This window comes from Neophocaena asiaeorientalis, unplaced genomic scaffold (genome assembly GCF_003031525.2).
Source record: "Neophocaena asiaeorientalis asiaeorientalis breed wild unplaced genomic scaffold, Neophocaena_asiaeorientalis_V1.1 scaffold399, whole genome shotgun sequence".
Lineage (NCBI taxonomy): Eukaryota > Metazoa > Chordata > Mammalia > Artiodactyla > Phocoenidae > Neophocaena > Neophocaena asiaeorientalis.
This window is the reverse complement of record NW_020173964.1, coordinates 3,244,009-3,262,591: the sequence shown is the minus strand read 5'-3', so window position 1 is coordinate 3,262,591 and position 18,583 is coordinate 3,244,009. Positions and strand designations below refer to the sequence as shown.

Genomic DNA, 18,583 nt, shown 5'->3' with positions numbered 1-18,583 from the left:
GAAGTCCTCTAGCTTTCTCCCCTGCACATCTGAGCCCTTCCTTATAATCTGTACTTCTTCTCAGTGAAGTGAGACCCTTACCCACAATATTTTGAAGCCCTGTTTCTATACCTTTCATTCAAAAGCCATTTCCAAATTTCCTACAGGAACTACACTAGACTGGGGGGAGGGGAGACCATAAGAATGAATAAATAAGTCAGTCTGTACCTCAAGGAGCTCACAGTTTTAATGTAGGAGACAGATAGGTGAACACAAGGTTAAGTAACATAAAAGAGGATGCAAGAATATATAAATTCTTGTGCCCCTAATCACCAATTTCTTATTTTATAATTATGTGTTCATAAGTCTTCTCATTCCTACCAGACTATAAGCTCCTTAACATTATTTCATTTCTGCTTCATTTTCGTACACAACCTCACCCCCATCCTCAGGATCCAGCAGAGGGTTTTGAGAAAGCACTCTATAAATATATACCCTCCTTTATTTGGGAAGATGACGGTTTTGATTTACTTTTAGGTAAATCAACATGTACTAGTAGTTGTGGGATGGGAATGTCTTCTTGAACAATGTACATACCCCTGAGTGGCTTTGTCAGGGGTAACCCTTGAACCTGGATCATGTCATGGAAAGAAAGAAAAATATTAAAATTCTTTCAGGTGTAAATCAAGGATCTCATGAACACTCTTCATCACAACGAATGTGGTAACAGAGTGCATTTCCTCCAACTTAGAAAACCTTACATTAAGATGCATTTTGAAGGAGAATAACATCCAGTTCTTTCCAATATGGTTCCAAAAAAGGTTTTAGTTAGGGATTTAGAAATCAAGAGAGAAATTCCCGATCCCTGTTATTCTTTTTCACAGCCAAATCAACATCCTTATTTCTAGCTGCTGCCTCACTCTACCCATATACTCAGTCATCTGTTGATTTCTCTTTGTCTCCACTGCCACTAACCTTACTACAGACAAACATCACTTCCTACGTGTAACATTGCAATGGCTTTCTAACAGGTCTCCTGTTTCTTGTTCTTGCCTCCCTCCAATCCACTCTCTAAAGCACACAGCCAGTTATATTCTGTTCTGATTTTTAAAAAAATCCTTCAGTGGTCTTCAAGATAAAAATTCAAACTCTTTAAATATCTTACTATACACTGATAGGAAGCCTCTGCTTACCTCTTCAGATTCACCTCTCCATACTCAACAAGGTACAGTATTCCTAGTGCCAGCCCAGTGCCAGGCACAAAGCTAATGCTGCTGCTCATAGTACTACTATGACTACTGCTGCTATAAATAATGATAATATTGATAGCAGCTGCCATTTAATAAACACTCTAGATAGCTGTGCTAAGCGCTGTAATTCACACAGTCTTCACAAAAATCCTGTGAGATGACAATTATTATTCTGTTTTTAAAATGAAGAAACAACCCAGAGTAAGTGATTGGTACAAAGTCATGCAGTGTTTAAATGACAGACCTAACGTTACCACCTACTTAGTGCATGTCAGACACTACACCACGTACTTTGCACATATTATCCCATTTAGTCCTCACAACAACCCTGTCACTTTATCTATCGAGAAACCAAGACACGCAACCCTATCTTGCAATCATGCACTCTGTAGAATGAATAAAGCCCTGATTCGAGTCTCTTGAGCTTGTCCCACCTGTGTCTGGTCCTCTTGACTTCTCACCAAGTCTCTTCCATCGACCACCAGTGTTAGAAGACACAGCCTTAGGGGACTTCTGTCACTCTCTTAATGCTTAATATTATTATTGATAATGATACCACTACTACCTTATATTCCATTAGAGCTTCACAGTTCACAAAATACTTTCAATACATTATTCTCATATAAGTTTTTGAGTCATGTTACAAGAAAGTTTAAGCAACTTAATCGAGGTTAAACAGACAGCAAGTGGTAGAGCTGGAACTAAATCCTAAGCCTTCTGATCTATACTTTAGCTCCTAGCATTGGCAGAAACAAAGTCTTGAGAATACATAAGAAGTATTAATTATTATAAAAATAAATGAGATAAAGTACAAGAGTATGGAAGGGTATTTCAGACTTTAGGGATAGAGGCAGAAACACGTTGGATGTACAGGGAATTCAGTTTAGTATTCAGTTTTAGTATTTTGAGGCTATGATTAATTTTCTATACTGGGAAAATTTACTGAAAAAGGCACTTGTGCCATTCCCCTTCCCTCTTCGCATTTTAAAAGCATACATATGTATACTAAAGCCTGGGACAAAAAAATGTCTGTCTGTGTACAACTGAGTCACTTTGTTGTACAGCAGAGATTGGCACAGCATTGTTAATCAACTCCACTTCAATACAAAAATTAATTAAGCCTAGGACATAGGTCTCTTGCTTATTCCAATATCCTTTGCCAGTAGCAAGAAGCTTCTGCTATTATTTGAAGACTGAAGTAACATCTAGCAGTCTTTCCTAAGAGCCTATGCCAAAGTCCTGCTTACAGTTCTGGGAGGCAGACAATGCAAAGACAGACAATTCATTCATCTGTGTCTGAGAAGTCCCCAGGGAATCAAAGACAAAAAAACAAATAAGATCGATGATAATAGGGAGAAGAATAAAAAGAGAAAGCAACATTGGAATTTATTAAGTGTCAAGCAGCGTTCTAAGTCCTTTGCATGTCACAATTTACCTAATCTTCATGGAAACCTCACGAAGTGCTGTTCTCACACCCATTTTACTAGTGGGAAACTGAAGTACTGAGAAGTACAGATAAATTCGGATGGCAGCTCTGAAAAAGATAATGCTCTGAAAGGTAAATGTACAAAGACACAAACCCTCTGTGGGACAATGTGAAGTTATACGCAAAGCTTAACATATGACATCTTCTATTGAGGCAAGAAATAATTAAGAAAATTATAGCCCAAGCTCCACTAAATAAGTCACAGATATTCTATCCTACAGCACTGGAAGTAGAGATAATCAACTGGATTCTCAAAATAGTGAATGACTGAAAACTACATACTGATTCAATGAATATACCAGCCCTGAGCCCCGCAGATCTAGCCACAAATATTACATGCCTATAGCCGGAATCTCAACTCTGGTCTCTGCAAATATTGCACTTCTAGAGGGTGACTGTAAAATGAAATGTCTAAAAATTGCTTGTAAAAAATAGTAAAGCCACAGGGATGCCACTTAGACCAACCTCGTTTTAAGTAGAACTCTATCCTGCAAATTCTTCTGACCTTATGTCAGAGATGTTCAAGCAGAGACAACCCTCAGCTTGTTCTTATTTTTGCTTCTTCCCTCTGCTTTATTTAGCTTACATTTCATCTTTGCCTCTCTAGCCTTCTGATGAATAAATATGTTTATCTATCTGACAGCCTCAGTTTTATTTAGCTACCTAAAAAAACATGAAATCCTAGAAAAGCAAGATGCAACCACAATTATGTGTATGATTAATAGGCATTAAATTAATCATAAATGATTCAGAGCATGTTTCAGAGATAATCATTAGTCTATACCCATGTAAAGGGTATATTTTTTACACACTTTTTGAGTATGCAGTAAAATTCATTAGAAATCATTAGAAATTGAATACTTAGTAATAAAAAGTCATTTTTTTAGACTAAAGTCTAGTTATAAATATCAAAATTCATTCAATTCATTCTCGTAATAAACCATTAGGTAGCTGGGTGGAAGATAATTCAGCAGAAAATGATTCTTTAGTAAAATTACTTTTCTTACTATTTCTCTTCATTGCAGATAAATATCTTTTTTTCTTCTTTTATTCATATAATCAGAATCTTACAATTATTTAAAATCTGACCAGACCATTTGTTTTTTGTTCTCATCTCAGTGGGATATAGGAGGTGATTTTTATGAGAGATACATTTATACTTCAGTTCAAGATTCTATGATTAAGAAGCAAAAACATATTTTGCAGAAAAAACATTTGAAACCACACCAGGGAAAATAATTTGGCTCTCACTTGTAAAGGATAGAAACATTAACATTTTGGGGTTAGCCTGAATTCTCTCTGGAGAGGTGGGTTTAATTTACTTAGTTATGGCATCAGAGTAGAACCTAGGAGTAAACAAGGTGACAGCACAAGTATCTACTAAAACAAAGAACAGTGCCTGGGTAGGAAGATTCCCCCTGCCCCATCCTTCTTAAGTAATGCTACCTAAATGTAAATCCCATCAGGTCAATTGAGTATGATGCCAGTCATCTATTTGTCCAAGAATAAGTTCAAGAAACAGAACTTTTTCAATGGGTACTCTGTGGGAGTCAAAAGAAACCACTCCTATACATCAAAAGAATGGCTAAGGATTGCTGGAGCCCATTCACAGTACACAGCAACACTTTAAGAGTCACATGCCAAGAGAGGGCAAAAACAGAAAGCCATTTAAGTTCAACATAGCATGGGTGATCTCAGGAGTGAGGCTAAATTGTAGGAAATGGGAAAGCCATGGCTTCATTAGTTTCACAAAGACTGCAGAAGAGCCATTTTCCACCAAGGCAATTTGGCTTAAATTTTTTTTTTTTTTGCCATAAGCACTGGGTGAGTTTCACTGATGGGGAAAATGAACACGGTTCCTGGCTTTGCAACAATGGAAATTTTACATTTAGAGAAGCCAGCAAAGAAAAGAAAAAGGTCAGAGGGTACATTCCTCTTACTGAAACATGTTTTCACCAGTTGAACCTCACCCTTGTGATTAGCAGAGCTCAGACAGCCGATATTTGGAATTGGGAAGGGGGCAGAAAGAGGAGGGAAGTTTTCATGGGCGTGTGAAAAAGATATCGTGTGAAACATCTTTGCAAAAGTTAAGTGAAAGAGGTTGAACACTGCGTGCTCTTCTGCTGGGACCTCCTCTTTTCATTAGTGGGAGATGTTACATTCCTCTGAGAAGAACAGGTTCCTTGTTCTCACTTTGTTCTCCATGGCTACTCAGACATTTTTTTTCACTTAATGCTATTTACTTTTACTTATTTTTAACTTATCTGGAGAAGAGGTAGGTTTTATGGTAAAGGGAAATGGAAGGGTGAGAGTGCACCCTCTCCTTTGGAAAATAAACAGGAGAGACTGAATGGGGACAAAAATCATCTCTTTCCTCCTGAACAAAGGATGAAGATGATGGTATAGATGATGTTCAACTAGAATCTTTGAGACGGCAATGGCAGGATTTCCTGACTCATGCTTACCCCAGAATAGTTTTCCTGTGTTGTCTGTGGAGAGACAACAGGCACTATTTTTTGGTTTTTTTGGAAGTGATAGTCCCAACATGTGTACTCTATGCCCCCAGCTCCACTTCTCTCCCCTAAGCTTTGACTCAGCTATCTTAAAGAAGATAGCAGAAATGTGATTAAAAGTCCCCTTAACTTAAACGTATTTCTCCAGGCAGCTTCCAGGAGTACCTAACAGCCTCGCAGAGCCGTTTGAGCAAGCCACTTCTAAGACTGGGTAGATGAGAAGCAAAATGCTAAAAGTAGGGTAACTACAACCTGTATGAAGTTGAATTAGGAAGAAAATCTTAAAATGGTGTTTGGAATGGAAACATACAGTAATATACATAATCTGTTCCTTAAGGTGATTATATTTGGTGTTTTATGTTAAAAATATACTGATACAGAAAAATGTAGATCCAGAGACCAATGTGAAGTGAGTCTGCACATGAGAAGATTTTGGCGTTTTAGTGGTCAGCAGAAGTTTTTTCTAGTTTCTGGTTTTGAACTTGTTGATTTTTCTCCACTTTTTGTAGAAGGATAATATGGTATAAAGTTCTGTATTCAAGCCTTCCTGTTACCTATCACTACTTTATTCAATCTTATCTTCCATTTATTCTTTAAAACAAATCCTTTTCTCCCACTCTACTTTCACCACATGATCTTTGCGTTTCTGTTCAGTTGCTTCTCTTATCAGGAATACTTCTCCAGTTTCAAATCTTACACTCCTACAACATTCAGTTCAACCCCCATCAACTAAAACGCCTTCTGAGCCTACTCCAGGCTATTCTGACCTTCTCAGCTCTGAATTTCTGTATCACTTATACATTTATACCTCACAATCCACCATTTTGTTAAACACTGTCTTATGTTATTCTCTTGCTGCTTCATGGACATTTCTTATTTTCCCAAGTTCTTGAGATTCTTCTGAATTCTCCATAGCTCCTATCCCAATGTGGTTAGAAAGTACCCAGTTATACTTACTGACTTGGCCTGAAACCCTAAAAATGTTGCAGCCAATTATCAGGTCTTCCATTAGGATTTTCCAATAACAACGTTGCCATCATTATCAAAGACTATTTATGAACTTCTATAAGGGTCTTGGGCACTGACTTGCAAGTAAAATAACTACTAACATGTGTACAATTCTGTAAAATGTCTTGTCTTTATCACTGGATTTTATCTTCCAAATGAATGTAGGAGTTAATCCACCCACTGTTAGGGAACAGAAGAGTTCATACTGTTTTCCATAACCACTGAATAATACTGAGAATATCTCTACATTTGATTGAAACACAAATAAAAGTTAGGTAGGCAGAATGTAATTACTGAAGCTGGACTATGGCCAGGAAACTTGGAAGAACACTCCCAACTTCTGCGAAAGATTCCACAGATAACCACAACCGGTCAGAATCTCCATTTCCATGTATCATCTTAAACACAGGTCTCTCTTTTAGCCCTGTGCCTCTAGCAAAATAAGGCCACTCAAGCAGTAAGATTCATAGGGAGAAAAGTTACATCCAGAGGTTCCTAAAGAACAATGTTTAATTTTTTTCTGTTGTTTATTTTTTGACAAACTTATGAGGTCTACAGGAAATACCTAAAGCAAGTACCACAATGTTTCCAGCAGGAAATGCATCCTGTTTTGCTAACTTAGAAAAATGACCTTTAGTTATATAGCCAGATACTCATTCTTTCTAACATTAACCAACACTACAGAAGGATTCAGTTCTTCTTTAGGAAATGTAGAGAATGGTACAGTGTGTATATTGTATATGTCTCACACAGGATGAAGAGTCAAGAATTAACTCTACCTCTTACCTCATTTTTCATACGACCATTTTTCTGAGGCCTCGGGATTATATCAGACTTTTTATATATACATGTATGACAGAAAAACATTATCTTAGTCAGATCTTCCTCAATGATCATATAAGTGGAGGTAATGATAAAATCTGAATTTGACTTTTTGACAGTTATAACCCTCAACTCCGTGTTTCTTCCCCAGAAGCAATTAAAATATATATAGATATATAACATGTGATGATAAATTAAACTCATATGTAAGATTTATATGGTTAGGCTGGAACATTACTTGGAAAAAAAGATATAACATATCACTAATTCTGAGCTTATAACGCTGTTCAAGAATAGCAACGAAGAAGAAAACCCACTTATAATATTCTCTCAAATTCACTTCAGGCTTGTTTTTTAATTAAATTGACGACTAGTTTCTCACTGATTTTCCTTACTCCAAAAACCTTTACTTCCTGGCAAGCAGCAAAAAAATATAACATGGCCAAATTCAGAGTTATGCAGCCCTTACTTGTTGAGTTCTAAGGTGCTCACATGCTCAGGTGTCCTTAATATTAAATGCTTTGGTATTGATAGCTAAGACATCTCAAAACATACAGCCTCAGATTTCCTTACTTCTGACCAGTCCAAAGCCACCCACTGTGGTGGACATGACTGGTTGTTGCAGGGCTCTTTTTCAATAGGCCGGTGTGTTAAACAACCACTGTAGTCCAGTGTCTCCTCCTCAGAAGGTCCAATCTTCCTGATGCAGAGCACTGCCCTTGTGCGCATCCCTCCATCACAAGTCTTGCTACATTCCAACCAGTCCCCAATGAACCACCTGCAACAAGAAGTGGAAGAAACACAGAAAAGCATTCCCTCAGTGCAGCCAGAGATTTCAGCAGAGTGAAGGCACTTTCTCAGTGGACTACCTCCTCTTCTCAGAAGAGCTAACATTTCAGTGTCAGTTGATGTGACAAATGACAAATGGAAGAACTGCTAAGGAAAAGATAACCCACTGTCGGCTGCCTTCTAGAGCAGAGTGCATGGGCTTTGGAGCAGGCAGAACCCAGGTTCAAACAAGCAATGCACTATGTGTTTTTAAACTGCTTTTTGTCCTTTTTTATTAATTTCTAAAACGAGGATAACGATATCAATCATGAGATTGTCCTGAGGAGTAAGCAAGGTAACATATGAAGCTCCAAGCCATGTGCTGGTAAATGGTAACAACTGGTTCCTCATGGGAGGGAAGGAGTCCTGATTTGTTGCATTTGCCAGTTTCTGTGGTATAAATACTTCACTATGGCTAATTTCAGCCTATCACCTTGACATACTGAACACGAACAAGAGAAGATATGCTAGTAATAGGGTCTCAGGAGCTTCTAACAGTGTCTAACACACAACAAACAAGAAACAGTAGCCATTTTTATTATTACATTGAGGCAGGTTCTCCCTCAATTGAGGACTTTGTGATAAAACCACACTACAGGAGCTAGGGATTTGTTTTCTGCTTCCCAGAAATGAATGTCATGCTCTGCGTAAGACAGACGTCTTTATTGTCCTCACAGGGGCAGAGATGGCCCAGGTATCCATCCAGAAGCCTTGAGAGTCCTAAAAACTCTGTGGTAAAAGCAGAGCCCTGAGCCAGCTCTGTGAAAACATGGAGATCCCTTGCTTTGACCCCTTTACTCTTAAAAACAGCTTCTACACAGCTAATGTGGGAAGAAAGAGAAATGTCTTAATAAATGAACATATCTCACATTTGTAGGTATACCACTCCTAAAGTCATCAATGAACTTTCATATATACAATTTCAGGTGTGTGTGTGTGTGTGTGTGTGTGTGTGTGTGTAGTATTTCTGCAGGACTCACTCTTTTGGGCACATTAATTGGTCCAAGGGTATGAATCATGTTCCCAATCAGACCAATAAGAATTCAGCTTTAGAATTTTTATATCTCAACGATAGCAAAAGGGATGCTTTCCTTTCTGGTCACAAAGGTGTATAAAGATATAAGAGCTGATGATGGCCATGTCCCCTGTCAAGTGGAATTAGCTGATCTGAAAGAATGCAGAGGAGCTAGAGAGTCCTGCAGGTATTTGAGTGCTTGATTCCAGCCATTCCTGAAGCTAGGTCCACTCTTACGATTCCCTCAGCTTTGTTATATAAACCAACAAATCCTCTTAAGCGCAGAAGATAGCCAAAGTTGAAGTTGTGTTATTTCCAACCAGAGTCCTGACTGATATATTATTGTATTTAATGTAATGAATATATGCTGAATGCCTTCTATGCTCAAGGCACTGTGCTTTGTTTTACAGAAGAAAGTAAGACCCAGTGTTAGGAAAACAGTTCTCCAAAATCATGAAAAGTGCAATGATGGAGCTAGGACTAGATCCCCCATCAGTTGATATCCACTGGATTTCATTTATAACACTGCCAAATAATAGAATCCAGATCACAAGCATGAGGTCAAAAGACATTTTCTTCAATCCGTGCTTTATAAATCACACATATATCCTAAATGGATATGCTCATGCTCTTGGTAGGAGAGTAACCAGAGAGAAGAGTATTAAAGTTTAAGAACAAATTTCACCTCTTTTCACGGACTTAGCTCATTTGTGCCAGTTTTGTACGTGGAAGATAATACCTTAGTGAAGTCAGAGTACTAGCGTCCTAAATTTGAGCCTACACTCAGCCAAATAAGCCACAATGGCCTTTGTTTATTATTATTTTTATTTTCTTTACTTACAGAGGGAAACCAGCATTTAGAAATATCATAATTAACCAGTTTCTCAAACTTAAAAATATATTTTGTCAAAAATTTAAAAATTTTCAACATAAGATTTATTTAAAGAATGGCAATTTAATCCTGAATTTTAAAAATCTGATATTAACATTTTTTTTCTAAGTCATTTTCCAGAGGAGATTTAAAGTGATTTTCATATTCTTTCCATTTTATTTTCCGCAGATGAACAGGATCCTAAGTTGTTAGTACCATTTTTGGTAAAGAGGAAAATGTGTATTGAGAATAATAACTTGCATGCCAGCCATAGTGAAACTCTGATTCAATTCGCAGCAGTGATTTCATCACCAAGATTAGGGGATAAAACAGCAATGTGTATAACTCGGCCACAAAAAGTTCAGTCATACCATCTCCAGCCATGATCTCATTAGGTCTCAAAATGTAAGAGGGATGGAGGCCTTCAAATTAAACACAGGTGCCCAGAGTAACAGCAGTGATTTCAGGAGGTGTTGCTGTTTTTTTTGGTGCACGAGGCCAGGGCCACCTCCGCCTTTTTATTCTTCGTCCTCTCTTTTATTGCCAACCATCTTTTAACCTAGATGTATCACTCTAGCATTTAACTCAGAATGTATGAAAGTAAAAATATTAACTACACTTCCAATTTTCCTTCTGACTTTAACTTTGATTTCAGGTTTCACATTCAGTCCCTGTTGCATCTTTATTGCTCACCAAATCATCCCTTCCCATGTCTCTCTAAAGGATTAAATCACCATCCAGTTATTTAAATAGCTTTGCAATTTTACCACTGCATCTATTAGTCCCAGTTTCACCACTCTCCTGTCTAGTGTAAGACAGACTGCTTCCTTCAACTTCATTCTCCATGTATTTGACCCTCTGATGACATTCTCCCTATTTCTCTTTTTCATCCTCTAGTTTCAGTGGTAAAATATGAGCACGAAAATTCTCTCTGAGACTATCAATTGCTGAATTATTATAATCTGAATAATACTGGGGCTATTTCTTTCTGAGCTGAAGACCCAGTGATAAAATTGTCTTCATCCTCACCAGGATGAAGAAGCTATACAGTTTAGTGGGATTCACGTTTGAGTGTCTGAAATGAGTGGCTTGATGCAGCCTGTGTAATCTGATCTATATTATCTGCACCTTAAGAGGACAAACAATAATATTGAGGGAAGAGAATGAGATGATGGGAGTTGACTTATATGATTTCTATGATTCCTCCCGGGTCTTACATTTTGGAGTTTTATAGAGGACTCTGATGATCTTTCTCTAAACTTAAAATAACAGATTATAGTCATCCATGGGGTGAGGTGAAATGACTCAAAATAAAAAGATACTATTAAAGAAAACCTAGCCCCTGGGTAAAAATCTCTCTCCAGTCTGACCATCCTTTTGCCCTTCTGCTTATAATTCTTACTGTACTTAACATATTTTGCCTTGTACTATAGTTATTTTTATATGTATTTGCCCAATTAGATTGTCCTTAGGAAAAGGAACCATTTCCTAAGGCACAGTGCCTTCCATATCGCAGTTGCTTAAAAAAATGTCTTTTAATTCTTGGTCACAGTATTATCACAATGTACTGTACTCCATTGTTTTTACCTTTCTGATCTTTGCAAATTTAAAAATCACAGTAACATACAGGAATTATATTCAGTATCCAAAGACTCTTCAAATGGGTCATATATACAAATATTCTTGCTATTAAAAGATAGTATGGTCAAAACTGAACTCTTGGCCTTTCTCTTTGGATTCCAACTCAACATTACTTCCTTTTCTTACAGTGGGGCACTAGCTTCCTATCAGTCATGCTCTTTAATATCAGCTCCTCCCTTTTCCTTTTCCTAATTATTTCTGCCTATGTCATGAATCCTACCATTTTCATTCAATGCCTCTAGAATTCTTGTTTTTTTCCTATCCCTAGTCACCTCACCATCTTGACTACTATTCTTTTTCTCATAAAAGAGTTGCTGCTCTGACCACATTACTTTTTTCCAGCAAGGCTTCCTCTGGCCTATCAAGGTCCTCCAAATAAACATTATTATTATTATTTCTTTACCAATGCCTCTTTTGTCTATTCTTCCTAGTCCCCTGTATTTTCTTTATGCAGAACAAGGATAAACCTTACTGCCCTCTATCTTTCCATACTCTACTTATAAAATCTCCAATATGACTAAAGGACATTTAAAATATTTCATTAGATAATTTCTGATTAAAAAATACCATTTAGGATTTTAAATTAATGGTATTGGGAAAACAATAATATTTGAAAATAAATATAGATCCTTTTCTCAAAGCAGGCAAATATATTTCAGATAGAGTTTACCTTAAAAACGAACTTTGAAAGTATAATCATAAAGTGGGTAAGGCCTTCATAACATTATACCAATGAAAGAAATAAAAGTTTGATAGTTTTCCTACATAGTATTTAAAAAAACTTTTATAAGTAAAAATAGATCATAACACCATAATATGGGAAATATATAACAAACTAGGAAAAAATATGTCTAAAATAGTTAATATTCTTAATACATTGAGTTAATACAAATCAATAACAAAATGATAAGCTCTTCAGTAGAAAAATGGGTCAGGCCATGAAGAGCAAAAAAGAAGTAACACAAATGGCCACTGAACATAATTTTAAAATGTTCAGCCTCACCAGCAAGTCTAGCACAAAAAACAAAATAGCAATTAGATATCAAGGGTTTTTCTTCCCTATAAAATAGTTAAAGATTGTTTTTAAAATAATACCTGGTGTTGTTCAGTTCAGGAAAATGACGGTCATATACGTACTGTTGGTGGGAATATACATTCATACATTCTTTCTAGAGAGCAATTTGACAGTTTGTCTCAGAGAGTAAAATATAATTCCATTTGAACCAGAAATTTTATTCCTATTCATTTAGCATAAGGGCATAATTATAGAGAGCAAAGTTTTAGTAGCAAAAATGGTTAATGCTGTGGAATAGAAAGGGATCAAAAGCTAGGACCCAGACAAAATTGTTCAACAGTGGAAAACCACTTTAAATAAATAATGACATATCTACTAAATGTTGTAGATGATGTTTAATGTTCAGAACAACATAATGTTCAATATGTTGAGAACTGACCACAAAGCATCATAAAATAATATAATTCCATTTTTTATATACATGTGTCTATGTAGACATAGAAAAAGATGAAATATATAGATCAAAATATTAACAGTGGTCTTACAATATTGCGTCTTTTTAGTTTCTTCTTTCTACTTATCTGCATTTAAAAAATTTTACGCTTTAATATGTATGACAAAACCCAAATATGATTATCATACTGTCATCTGAAAAACCTTCTCTCTTCCACACTCATTTAAAGTCTTACTGAATTCAGTAGTTTTTCAGTGAGCCTTATCTCTACAATACCAATGCCTACTGGGAATCTTATTACATATGACAACCATTCTGAATAATTAAGACTTCCTTTTTCATAGTCTGAATTCAAAGGAATAAAGAAGAAATTAAAAAGGAACTAAGAAAAACTGGACTGATAAAAGAGAAATATTTTAAATACGTATCATTAGATCTTTCCAACAAAGAAAACTGTTTGTCTAAATTTTCTATCTTTTTCAAATTCCATTTTCTTATCTCCAAACAACAAAAAAAGTTAAGAAGTAACTTTTTATTTCTGAACTACAAAAGGAAGGGAAATATGAAACAATTTTAATTGCGTAGGTTAATTCCAATATGTCAATTATCCTTAAAATGTTAAAAAAAAAAATCTCCCATGTAATATACAAGCACATGATATATGGAATGAAATGACCAACCACTGGAACCTCAAAGGATGTTTGAATAGCATTTGAACTTAAACAAATAAAAAAGCTGAGGCCAAAATAGAACAGGTGTGACCAGGCCCACTCAGATGCCTTAAATGGCTGATCATGACAAACATAATACTTAAAGTACTGAGTGTCAGGGAATTAATTTACTGGGTTGAGGCTCACAATTATATGAAAATATGCTTAAGTTATTGGAAACGTCAAAAAATATCTTGTGGTTTTTGAGCATCACTTTGTTTTATATAGCTTTTCAGTTTCTCTTGAGATAAATTTATAAAAATAATTAGCAGAAGAAAGGAAAATAAAAAAACAAATATCTTGTCTTTGTAATACATATCATAGGTTGTATTTCTATACTTTCTCATGTCTGGCTTTTAAGGAGTTAGTTACATGGTGATCACATTTGAAAAAGAAGAGACATGAAATTTTAAAAGTCTTAGAATAAAAACTTCTATCACCCTAGATTCTGTGTTCCTTATTTGGTAGCCACTGCCCTAAACCTTTTCTAGAGACTAGGAGTGAATATTTCCCTTTAAAATTAAAACATTCAGGCAGACACTGACTTTGGATATTGAAAGTTCAAAGGCATTATTATTTTGGAACAAATATCAAGAAATGCATCTTGCTTTAACCATATTAGGGACCTGCATTCTTTATCCACTGTAAGTCCCAGATTTTTGTGACTCCACTTTTAGAAAAAGGCTTACTTCATTATAGAGCTTTCCTCTCCAGTTCTAGAGAGCTTGGAATACATAATCTCATTTGCCTACACTCGCTTTCTTTATCAATTTCATGTTGGGATAATTAGCTAATCTGGGGGATAATGGTTACTCTGATTTCTCACACAAGAATGAAATGCCATTCACACATATTTTGTCTTGCTATTGTCAATCAGGCAAAATCTCTACAAAGATCAGTATTTTCAGGATTAACTCAGCATCTTTGTCCTTTTTCGCATAATTATTGCCTTTTGCTCAAACAAGAAACCTTTCTGTTCCTACAGATTATAGAGTGTGGCCCACTGATAGCAGGTCTCATATTTTTAAGTTTAAATTTTTAAAAAGTCATCATTAAGATGGATGGGCTTTCTTCTTGTACCTCCCTTTACAGTGAGTTGTAACTGCTACATTAATCAACAGAAAGGGACTGAAGTACACCTCTAGGCCTGTGCTCTACGCTCAGAAGACAGGATGCCTTAGGATGACAGAACTTAAAACTGGGTCAGCAAATTAAAGCACTGATACTCCATTACAGAATATTTCTAAACCATTTAAAATGTCTTTAAGCCTTTAGGATAAATATCTGGAAAAGATAGGACTGCACGCCAATCTACTATGTTTTACTGGATCTAAGATACCATTATTTTATGTACCATTAAAGAAAAATAATGCCTATTATTATTGTAAGATACCATCAATTGCAAAATGAATCTAATTTCAGAGATGTTAAAATGCAAATGATATGTGCTTTAGAATTAATGAAATATGACAATTGCCAGCACTATGCCAGGATCAACCTATTGAAGTTCCTGCTTTAAAGGGGTTAATTACTAAGTCCTGTGGATAAATAGGAATCAAAATTCCACCCTCTGTGATGTTTTACCCCCTTTTCTCAGCCTAATTTATTTATATCATATGAATGTATGTTTCCAAATAAGAATATCTAATGTTTTTCTCTTTGCACTTGAAGAAAATAATTCTCACTTCTTTCTCTTACTTACTCTGGTGGGCAGGGCTCAGTGTTGCAGGTTCTTTGATTTTCAGGTGGCTTACTATCAGGGTCACAGTAATTGTTCTGGACAATGGAGTTGTCGTCCAACCTTTTACAGACCACCTCCTGTCTTTGGACACCTTGAGAAAAGGAGGACATCATTAATTGAAGAGTAGTTTACCTTCCAGTAAGTTAGGTATGCATAGCTTTCCTCTGTGGGGGATCAACCTCACTGGATCGCTGCTGTCTTATCTGTTCCAGAAACATTTGACTGCTCCTCTAAAAAGGAGAGAAGACCTGGTCATTATATTGCAAATTTAGGCAAAATTATTGTTCTCATATTTAGAAACATAACTGTTTTCAAGTTCAGAAAAGAAGCTATTGGTAATTTTAAACAATTAGTATTCCCATTTGTATATTCTTCTTCATGCTTTCCTTTAAAAAAAGAAACTTTATTTTCCCAAAATATCATCAGATAAAATGTATGAATATACATTTCAGTGCAAAACAATGGTTGGATATCTATGTAAAAACAAAACATTAGGGACAAATTTACTTTTTAATATTTTGTAGGACAAATCCAATCAATTTAGTCTTTGTTAGGAACACGTAACATTCACACATTTCATTTTTTCTCCTTCCATTTACAGATTTATTTCTCTGAAAGCCCACAAAGTCTAGAATTTAAAGACTGCAGTGAGCCTCTTTAGACTGCAACCCATCAGTAATCTGTTTGCTTTGATAAAGTCGGCCCTTGTTGATTACACCACTGGCAAACAGATATACACATTTTCCATCAAATATTAACTTACAAAATACTTATCTCATTCTTAAAAATTGGTCTATGTAACCTGTTTGCCACAGCTAAAAATATTCTCATAAAATTTGTAAAATTCTAAATATATGTTTATTATTTATTGGCAAAGATATCCACCACACCTTGCTCACATTTCACAAAATACGAAGACACACACAAACACACTCTTATCTGTAAACATGCCTGGTGAATAGACTTTATGCAGATTCATTTTCTCTTCAGTGTAGAGGAATCAAAAGAAGCAAAGATAGGTGTATCAAGGTCTCAGAGGAAAGTCAATCTACAAGACAATGCTAAATGTTCCAGATCCTATAGAGGTAGCAGCTTACTCCCAGAATTGAAAATAAAAGCACAAACTAAGCTATCCCCCTACTCATCCATCCCATCTCTATAACCCGGTAGGCTAAATTACCTAGAACCAGTTATAAAAGCAGCATTAGCAGTATCCAAGCAACTACAGCTTCATACCTACCTAGCCCCACACAAACCTTCAGTTTTTCTTTTTTTTTCTCAGTTGCTTTTAGTAGTGCCCTAAAGAAGAGAGTTTGATCCCACATTAGGGAAATCAATGTGAAACAGGACCATTCAGTGAAGGAAACTGTCACTTAAAGAGCTACGCACCAAATGCTTCCCCAAGGTCTCTTAAACATCCTGGGAGTCTGCAGGTGGGAGTACCTCAGTCATCATGTTTTGCACACTTCTAACTAAGCACTTTGAATTTAAAGATAGGGAAATCTCTTTCCCTGATGGCAAAAACCATTAAGTCCCACAGCCTCCATGATGGTGGTGAGCAGATGAAGAAGGTATATTTTATTACTTGCAGTGACCCAAGGCTCTTACTGATCAAGTTTTTTGGTTTTCCTAAATTTAGGGGTTTAAAATATAGACAACTTACTTGCAAAATGTCTCAGAGTATGTGCTGTATTCATTCCATCCCAACCCCTTGAATAGGCCAAGTATCTCAGTTTATGCGACAACAGTTTGGAATTTTTTAACTATTAAACTTGAGATTTTTGAGGGAAGAATGATTCACACCAGGCATAGCTTTGACCCATTCACAGATGTTCCACAGTATTCACCACATATCTCCTCACTGTGTCATTCCAGTGGGCAGATAACTAAGTCCATGTGATTCACCTGGACAAAAATCTCTATTATTAGTCATAGGATTCAACACCCACTGCCACAGTGGCTCAGAATAGCCATCTACCTGGGTTCAATACTTGCTCCTATCAGGAGGAGCAGGGGACTGCTTTTATAGGTTAGCATGGTTATTTTTTTAAATAACCATTCAAATATAATTATACTTGGAGGGGGGAGACTCAAAACATCCACTTACACAAAGGATTTACAACTTCAGCCAACTTTTATAAATACATTTAATAACTAAAAAAAGATGATTAAACTTGCAATAAGGAAGTTGGCATTCAAGCTAGTATCTCGGTTGTTTTTCAGAAAAGGATAAACTTTTTATTTTTATTTTATTTTACTGAGGGAGGATAAACATTTTCAACACTACAAAATGGAACTGATATTGCTTTATATAAGTGGCAGAAACATCAATTCAGTTTCTACAGGTTAAGATAAAATTCTACTTCCTTTAAAAATCCTAGAAATGTTGTTTGGTTATAATGACATTAGTTTTTAAAAGTAGCCTTTAATATAAAAGCAAGGCTTCTGCAATTTGAATCACAGATGAGATATTAGTTATTAGAGGTAAGATTTACATTTGATTTTAAGATAAATTCTAGCCATGTATGATCTTGAAAAACTTCAGCTACATAACATTTATTGTTAAAAATTTGGAAAATACACAAAACCAGAAAGAACAAAATAAAAATTATCCACAATCTCATATCTTTGCTTTGGACCTTTATTTTTATGTTTTTTTTGCTGTACGCGGGCCTCTCACTACTGTGGCCTCTCCCGTTGCGGAGCACAGGCTCCAGACGCGTAGGCCCAGCGGCCATGGCTCATGGGCCCAGCCGCTCAGCGGCATGTGGGATCCTCCTGGACCGGGGCACGAACCCATGTCCCCTGCGTCGGCAGGCGGACTCTCAATCACTGCGCCACCAGGGAAGCCCTGGACCTTTATTTTTAAGGTTATTTTGTTCTTTGGTGGGATCCAGTAATTAATTTAAAATTACATAGTACACAAACTAAAAATGCCAGCTAAATATGGTTGGCAGGTCATTCATTCATTCATTCATCCATTCATTCATTCAATAGAGAATAATTACTGAATACAAGGCACTGTACTTCTTATGAGATACTGAGCTAAGTGCTGAGAATTACAAATTGACTTAATTTTGTCATGCCTCTCAGACTTCTTAAAAACTAGAATTTAGGATATTTGGGGGTACATTTCACTTTCATAATTTCAGAATGCTATTTTTTATGAAGTAAAAATTAAAGTCCTTGAATAAGCAGCTGAAATAACTGTATTTTACAAAGATGCATTTTCCTTGTATTCATCTTTTAT

At 36.0% G+C, this 18,583-nt stretch overlaps 1 protein-coding gene across 1 annotated transcript in view; it reads right to left on the bottom strand.

The window, feature by feature from the left end:
• ADAMTS6 (ADAM metallopeptidase with thrombospondin type 1 motif 6) overlaps positions 1-18,583 on the bottom strand; it is a 263,626-nt gene that overhangs the window by 17,727 nt on the left and 227,316 nt on the right. The window contains exons 20-21 of the mRNA XM_024753116.1: positions 15,295-15,424; positions 7,632-7,836 (exon numbers count right to left, since the gene is read on the bottom strand). Of these exons, the coding sequence (XP_024608884.1) occupies positions 7,632-7,836; positions 15,295-15,424 (335 nt within the window). The remainder of the gene's footprint in view (positions 1-7,631; positions 7,837-15,294; positions 15,425-18,583) is intronic.